General features: G+C 48.8%; 1 protein-coding gene across 4 annotated transcripts; it reads left to right on the top strand.

The window, feature by feature from the left end:
* The first annotated feature begins 662 nt into the window (after positions 1–662).
* Positions 663–5,997, top strand: LOC146895483 (paired immunoglobulin-like type 2 receptor beta). 4 transcript variants are annotated; one of them, XM_087903365.1, is made up of 5 exons: positions 668–863; positions 1,174–1,557; positions 3,758–3,947; positions 5,182–5,219; positions 5,649–5,997. In XM_087903365.1, the coding sequence occupies exons 1-4, from the start codon at positions 695–697 to the stop codon at positions 5,192–5,194; spliced, it is 756 nt and encodes a 251-aa protein (XP_087759491.1). In that variant the 5' UTR covers positions 668–694; the 3' UTR covers positions 5,195–5,219; positions 5,649–5,997. The 4 variants fall into 4 exon arrangements, with proteins under 4 accessions (XP_087759490.1, XP_087759492.1, XP_087759489.1 ...); XM_087903364.1 differs by lacking the exon at positions 5,182–5,219 and having other exon boundaries at positions 663–863; positions 3,761–3,947; XM_087903363.1 differs by lacking the exon at positions 5,182–5,219 and having other exon boundaries at positions 666–863.
* The last annotated feature ends 1,644 nt before the right edge of the window (positions 5,998–7,641 follow it).

Genomic DNA, 7,641 nt, shown 5'->3' with positions numbered 1-7,641 from the left:
TGGTTTCCTCTTCTGAGTGTGTGTTAAGGTTGGGGGGAGGCAGAAAGGCTTCTTCAGAAGCTAGAGTAGCTTGGGAGTCACTGTTGAGGTGAGAGAGACAGTCACCCAGGAAGCCCAGGAAAGTTACAGGCTCAGCAGTAGCAGGCAGTCAGGGCAGGAGTGGCCAGTGGACATTGGTTTTCCTGGGGTGCTGTGAGGAGTCCCTGAGGGAAACAAAAGGTCTAAGAGCAGATGAAGATGGGGTCACCATACTAGGACTGGAGATTGAATGTGTGTCCTCATCACCCCCTTTCTCATTGTGTCTGAAGTGACCAGAAACCAATCAGTTCTTTACCTCTGATTATTAGAGAGAACGACACAGGCAAACAGCTTGAGAGGAAACACAGTGAGAAACAGACTGAGGTGAAGACGGGAGTGGAAGAAATTACAGAGCTGAGGAAACAGTGATTACAGGATGCAAAGGGAATGGGAAAGACTGGATGAGACAGGAGGTCAAGGTGGAAGAGAGGAGAGCCCAGAATGCAGGGGTCAAGGGTGTAACTTCCAACCAAAAATGGGGGCTGGGTTCAAGGGCTCAGTCATCTTCTCAGAGACCACAAACGCGGATCTTCTGCAACATGGGAAAGAAGAAGCCAGAGTAATAATGGAACTTGCTGGCCATGAGGAGGAGGCCCTGCCCTCATCAGTCCTCCACATGAGAAGAGCCAGGGAATGCGGGTCACTCTACTCTGATTCTCTCCTGACTTGTGAGCACCCCAGGGTCCATCCACAGGGACTGTTCTCCCATCTGATGGCTCCGCTGGTCTCATTTCCTGGAATGATGCAGGCCTTGTCTTGGTTCTTGCTTCTGCTGTTGTCAGCTGGTGAGTGGTGGGAACCTCACTACTGGGGACTTAATCACAGGAGGGGTGAGTGGGTCTGGGAAGAGTCGGCTGGCATGTGGAGAGGTGACTGCTCTAGGAGCCAACCTGTCCTCTGTGCCGCAGAGAAACCTCATCCTCAGAGTTGGTCCAGCCCAACCTTTCCCTGTCTGTCCTGTCCCATTTGGGACAGTGGGACATAGGGACAGTCCTTCCCTGTGTCCCACACCTGCCTATGAATGTTGGCTTGGGAAGCTCTGGGTTGTCCATTCTATGTCCTGAAGTGGTTTCAAATTCTCCCCATCATTCTCAGGAAACCCAGCAGGATCCTACAGAAGATACTTTGGGGTCACCCAACCAGCACACCTCTCTGGTGTCCAGGGTGGTTCCATTGAGATCCCCTTCTCTTTCTACTCCCCACGGTGGTTGGCATGGGATTCACAAATGACGATTCTCTGGAGAAGGAAGCACTTCCTTGGGGAATTGATCTACAACTCTTCTTCGGGTTTCATACATGAGCATTTCAAGGGCCGGCTCATCCTGTACTGGACACAGCCTAAGACATACGGAGCCCTCACAATCCTGGACTTGAAGGAGAAGGACCAGACAGTGTACTTCTGCCAAGTTCAACTGCACACAAAACAGGGCAGAGAGGTGCAACGGTCATTACGTGGAACTCAACTCATCATCAGCAATGGTGAGCCACCCTGGCTGTGGCTTTGATGCCTCTGACTTCCTTGTCCCTTAGGTGTCCCCTCAGGTTCCACAGCTCCGAGATTGGTTTTATATTCCTTTCCCTTGGCTCTGCCCAGGCCTCTGCCAACAGGATCTTTCCAGCGTAATTATGTCCAAGCCTTGGCTGTCTCCTTGATGTGTCTGTCATTCTCTGCTCAGAGGGAACCCCACCCCCTCTTGGTTTCAGGTTGTGTCCTACCCCCTAGTTCACCTCCATTCTGACCCAAACTAGCACTGTGGTTCTGCCCACTTCCCCTTCCCCTGACCTCAAGGTGGATTGACTTCTCCAGGATGTAGCTGACTCACTTGGTCCTGTGTCAGGACTCCAGTTAGTCCCCATATAGGGCATCTCTACACAGCACCAACCTAAGGTCAGAATGAGCAGTAGGTGCCCATCGGATATTCTTGGTGTCCTCTGGTCTGATTATGAACTGCTAGGTGTCACCACAGTCTCCCATTTCCCATACTAAATCCCCAGAATACATCCCTCACCCCTCCCTACCCACTCCATGTCTCCTCTTCATCTCCCAACTCCCCTTTCTCTTTCATTTCCCTAAGATCTCCCTTAAAAGCACCAAGGATTTTGAAACTAATGTCCCAGTTTCATGATGTGGTTGCTCTGTGTTCTGATCCTGGCCTCTCCTCAGAAGCAGAAGTAACTGCAGGCCTATGCACACTGAGCCATAAGGCCCAGTCTTGTCATGGTGGAACTCTATACAGGGCCATCTTGGAGCTGAGGTAGTCTACCTGCTCAGTTGTTGATCACAGCCTTGTTCCAAGGTTATTTATTTACTTATTTATTTATTCATGATTTTCACAACACCGGTTCTCACGCTTGAGCCCTGTCTGTCCCAAAATTCACTTTGTAGACCAGGCTGGCCTTCAGCTCACAGAAATCTCCTTGCCTCTGTCTCCCGAGTGCTGAGACTAGAGTCATGTGCCACCACATCCAGCAGTGCCTGTTGACTGGATTAAAGCCAACCCATTAGAGGATGCCCGCAGCCCAGTTCTCTGTGCAGTCTCTACGGCTGCCATGTTGACCTGATGTAATGTCTAACCACAGCTGCCAGGGCTCAGGGAAGGGAAAGAAGCTGCTTTATGGTTCTAGATCAGGGGTTCTCGACCTTCCTAAGGCTATGACCCTTTAATACTGTCCCTCTTGTTGTGGTGACATAAACCACATAATTTTTTTTTGCTATTTCATAACTGTAATTTTGTCACTGTCATGATTTGTAGTATAAGTTTATGATATGCAGGATATCCAATATGGACCCTTGTGGGGCTATGGACCCCCATGTTGAGAAGTGCTCGACTACAATTTCCAAATAGGTAAATGTGGGAATTAACCATAGAGGTGTGTGCAGAGCAAATGAATGTTCTCTGCCCTGCACTGTGCTGTACTCCTGTGACTAAAATTGTATACATTCTGTTATAGTTTTATGCATTCTCTCTGTGTGTGATTATATGAGTCTGCTAATCAAGGTGTGTGTGTGTGTGTGTGTGTGTGTGTGTGTGTGTGCGCGCGGGTGAATGTACACATTTGTTCAGTACATGTGGAGGCTACAGTACAACTTCAGCATTTATCCACCTTATTTTTTGAGACAGGGTCTCTCATTGGCTTCAAGGTTGTCATGTAGACAAGGTTGTGAGACCCGTGAGCACCAGAGACACGCCTGTCTCCACCTTCTCATTACAGGGATTACAACTCATTTAGCTCTGTTTCCTGTAGAACTCTATATAGAAAGCATGGCTTTAACTCAGAGAGATCTGCCTGCCTCTGCCCCTTGGGCTAAGATTAAAGGCCATGCCCAGTTCACCCAGCTCATTATATGGATACTAGGGATCAATCTCAGGTCTAAGTTTTGAGAGCAAACACTCTATTGACTGAGAAAATGTCATGTTCTCTATATCTATAACATAACAACTGTATCTCCAAGGCTTGGTTACCTGTGACAAGTGAAGATCTGAGGATATACAGTCAGGTCTAGTGGAGGGTGTGCACTGAGCCTGCTCTCCCAGAGTCTCAGCCTTCAGCATGTGTTCCCCTCTGTGAACTTCTAATAGCTGCTTCCCATCCCATCACCCACAGAGAAGACAAGATGTGACACTCCCCCATCCCTCCTCATCCAGGGAGGGTCTGCTCACGCCTCATCTCTCCCCAGCAGTCAGAATCACCATACAGAGCCCCTCCATCGTCACCTCCGCAGTCACCCCAGCTGGACTGGAGGACACAGAGGGCCAGAGGTATCCTTCACTTGTGAACCTTGGAGCCACAATTGGGGTGATGGTGGCCACGGCTGTGCTCATAACCCCCGTCTATGTGATGCTGATCTTCCTCTGGTGGAAGAAAAGGTGAGTGGTCCAGGACAGGGCCTCACCTGATCTTCCCATGTGAGATTTTCTGCCGTGTGACATGGAGAAAGGTAAAAGTATTAGTCAGGTCTGTAGAGTCACAGGACTTATGGAATGAATATATGGATATAGGAATATAATAATTAAATATATTTCTGAATGTATATGGGAATTTATTGGAATGACTTATGGCTGCCATCCAACAATGACTAGTTGTGAATGGAAAGACCAAGGACCCAGTAGCTGCTAAGTCCCACGAGGCTGGGTGTCTCAGCTGCTCTGCTGGGATCTCAAAGACAGAAACGAGTGTGTGACAGAGGTGAAGGCAAGCAGGCAAGAACACCTTTCCTTCTTCCATTGCCCTTACACCAGCTAACAACAGACGATGTGGCCGAGATGAAAGGTGTGCCTTCCAGTCTCATGGTCTGGATCAAAGGCATGCTGTCGTCCTCCCTCAAGATCCAGATCACAAGTAATCCCTCCATTTCTAGATTATACTTCATTCCAACTACAGTGCAATTGACAGCCAAGAACAGCCAGCACGGTAAACATGTGCAGGGCAGAGAACAGAGAACACGAGGACAGATAACAGGCTGGACTCAACCAGGACAGAATCTGTACCTACTTCGTTAGAGTCCCAGCTGGAAATTAGAGGATCAGTGAAGATGAACACAGGACAGGAGCAGAGATGAGCAGATAGCAGAGTATAATGGAAAGTCCAGAAACACAGACTTGAACATACAGGCCCTGGTTTTCAGAAGGGCTCAGCCCTGCAATGGAGAAGAAGAGCTGCTGAGAGGTGGAGAGCAGCAGTCTGGGAGGCAGCAGAGGTCTGACTGGGATTCAAACCCTGAGATTCAATTTACAGGGGGCAACAGCTTCACTCACAGGAAAAGCCAGGAAGCCAGGTTCCAGGGAGACAAAAGGGAGGCCTGGTGAGTGCAGAGCAGGGAGAGCAGGGAAGGGACATGAGTTCAAGACAGGGGAAGGAAGCAAAGGGATAAAGACATGGACAAGGGCCGTGGACAGAAGAGCTGTCCTCTGATTGACTGTGCTGAGCAGGACAGCTGAGGAACAGCTTGAGGGCCTGGGGACTCTCATTCCTGTCCCTGATTGGCTGCTGCAGAGCTATGTGCTTTATGGACCCCTAATGTTGTCTGAACACAGAGGACAGCTGAGAGGCAGACAGAGGATCAGCATGGCTTCCACACTGATACTGTTTCTTCTCCTACAGGCCAGCAGACTAAAGCTGACACCCCAGCCAAAGAGCAGGTGAGGGGCTGCTTGAGGAAGTTTGTTATGAGAGGCATGCAAGGGAGCTAGAGAGATGTTCTGAGTTAGAAACCCTTGAACACGGGCAGAGGACCTGAGTCTCACTGGGAGCACTCACATTGTAAACCAGGGGAGTGACAGAAATATGTAATCCCAGTTCTGGTCAAGCAAGTAACAGGCCAATAAAAAACCATGTTATAAAAAAATAATGTAGATTCTTCAAGGGGATAAATCAAGGTCGTGACATTTTCAAAGTTTGTTTTAAATGAAGGGTTTGAAAATTACATATTAATGGATAAAAGAAAAGTGGGGAGAGATATCTCCGTGGGAGAAGGTATCTGCAGCCAAGCCCAATGACCTGCGTCCATTTGGGGACCTAAATGGGGCAAGTCGAAAACTTACTATGGAAATCTGTCCTCTCTTTCTTAGGCACAGCACTGTCTGTTAGTCCCCAGCTAACAGAACTCCAGGGGCCAGCATCGCTCACCAGGGTGGTGAGTTTCCATCAATGTAGGATTTGCTGACCACACTTCCTGCATCTCAATCCCTTCTTCCTTCACATCAACCTGAGGATCAGAGAGCAGGGCTGCAGGCCAGTGCTGTGAAACATCCGTCCATGGACAGGTACAAGAAGAGAACCCCACTCCCGCCATGTGTGCTCTGACTTCCTTTCCTCAGAACCCAGTCAATCTCTCTATCTCTGCTCCTGAGATCCCAACTCTACTGTTTCCTATCTGTCCATGGAGTTAATAACATTTTAATAAATATATTCCTCCAAGCAATGTGTATCCTGTCTCTTAACACCTATGTGAGACCTTAGAGAGAAGCAGATTGTGTCCATGAGCAGGGACACTGAGAGAGGCAGGGACCATGGTCCACACTGAGAACCACTGCATGAGAACCCTGTTCCTCTCTCCACACTCCCTGGACACTGACATCTCAGCCACACTCCCGACCGTTTCACACTCCTCCAGAGGGGAGAGACCATGTCTTGACTGGGTTGCAGATTAGGCTTCCTTTCCTCACAGGCCCATCTACAATCCCCCGCTTCCCTTACTCCCAGACATGTTGATATTCTGACCTCTGGGGTCTCCCCTAGGACAAGACTTCCTTCCCAAGTCCAGTCTGTCTTTTCGTTTGATAGTCAGTCTGTCAGCTTCTACCAAAGAGCATGTTGGGACATAAGGATAGCATCTACACTGACCAATAAGGATGAAATTCAGGCTGCTTTCACAGCCAGAGGTGGTGCATGGACATTTGGCAGTGTGGCTGTAGTTGGCCCCCATATGCCCATAGGGAGTGGCACTATTAGGAGGCATAGCTTTATTGGAGCAGGTGTGGTCTTGTTGGAGGAAGTGAGCCATTGAAGGGGTGTGTTTTAGGTCCTATGCTCAAGTACACTTACCGGAGATACTGTTCACTTGATGTTACCTGTGAATTCAGGTGGAGAAGTCTCAGTTCCTTTCCCAGCACCAATGACTACCTGCATGCTAACATTCCCATCATGAAGATAATGCACTAAACCTCTGAAACTGTAAGCCACCCCCAAATTAATTATTTCCTTTATAAGAGTTACCATGCTCATGGTGTCTCTTGACAGCAATAGAAACCCTGAGACAGGTATGCATGATTCAGATCCACCAATCACAGTCCTGCATAGATGCTGCTCTTATTCCATCAGTGGCAAGTCTCGAATGTGTATCAATCAGGTTGCTGAGTCATTGGAAAACTGTCCCATCCCCATGGGACTAGCTGAAGCTAGAGGGGTGATGGAGAAGTCGCCAAGGCTTCTCATGACTAAAGCAGAGTCTCCTGGGGCAGCTGTGAGATGTCTGCTGTGGTGTAACTGGATCCAAGACTCTGAGGCTGAACTCAGACGCAGCCGTGGTCGTAGTGATCTGGCAGCTGGGGTGGTGTCTCCTCTGAGCATCCTTGGGGTGTTCACACAAGCAGGCTGCCATGGTGACCATCTGCTCAGTCACCTAAAAGAGTGTTAATTCACCATCACCTCCATACAGGCAGCTGGGCACAGAGAAGGGGCCTCATGGATGGTACTTCAATGATTACGTGAAGTGCCACGTAAGTTTCCATTGTGCAAAAAGGAGGAACAGTAAAGGTGCCCACAGCAGAGGCTTACACAGAACCAGTATTCTCCACATCATTTACATAAAATTCCCTCAGGGTGAAAGGAGCAAGACTGTTTGAATGTGAGCAGACATAGGCTCTAGCCAGGCTACCACACTTTAGCGTTTGTGTTCCCCAGCCAGAGCCATTCAGTAACAAAAAGTACTAGAGGAATCCGGGCATGGTAACATAAGCCTATAATCCCAATGAGTGACAGGTAGAGATGGCATGATTATGAATTGGAAACTATCATTAGGACCTGTAGAGTCTGAAGTCAGCCTGGGCTACGTGAGACTGT

Source organism: Myodes glareolus, chromosome 2, assembly GCF_982192425.1.
Source record: "Myodes glareolus chromosome 2, mMyoGla1.1, whole genome shotgun sequence".
Taxonomy (NCBI): Eukaryota; Metazoa; Chordata; class Mammalia; order Rodentia; family Cricetidae; genus Myodes; species Myodes glareolus.
This window is presented reverse-complemented; position numbering and strand designations above follow the sequence as displayed.

Coding starts and splice junctions, on each gene's coding strand:
- LOC146895483 (XM_087903363.1), top strand. CDS start 695: ATGAGAAGAGCCAGGGAATGCGGGTCACTCTACTCTGATTCTCTCCTG. Junction 864..1,173: donor GCTTCTGCTGTTGTCAGCTG/GTGAGTGGTGGG, acceptor CATCATTCTCAG/GAAACCCAGCAGGATCCTAC. Junction 1,558..3,757: donor TCAACTCATCATCAGCAATG/GTGAGCCACCCT, acceptor ATCTCTCCCCAG/CAGTCAGAATCACCATACAG.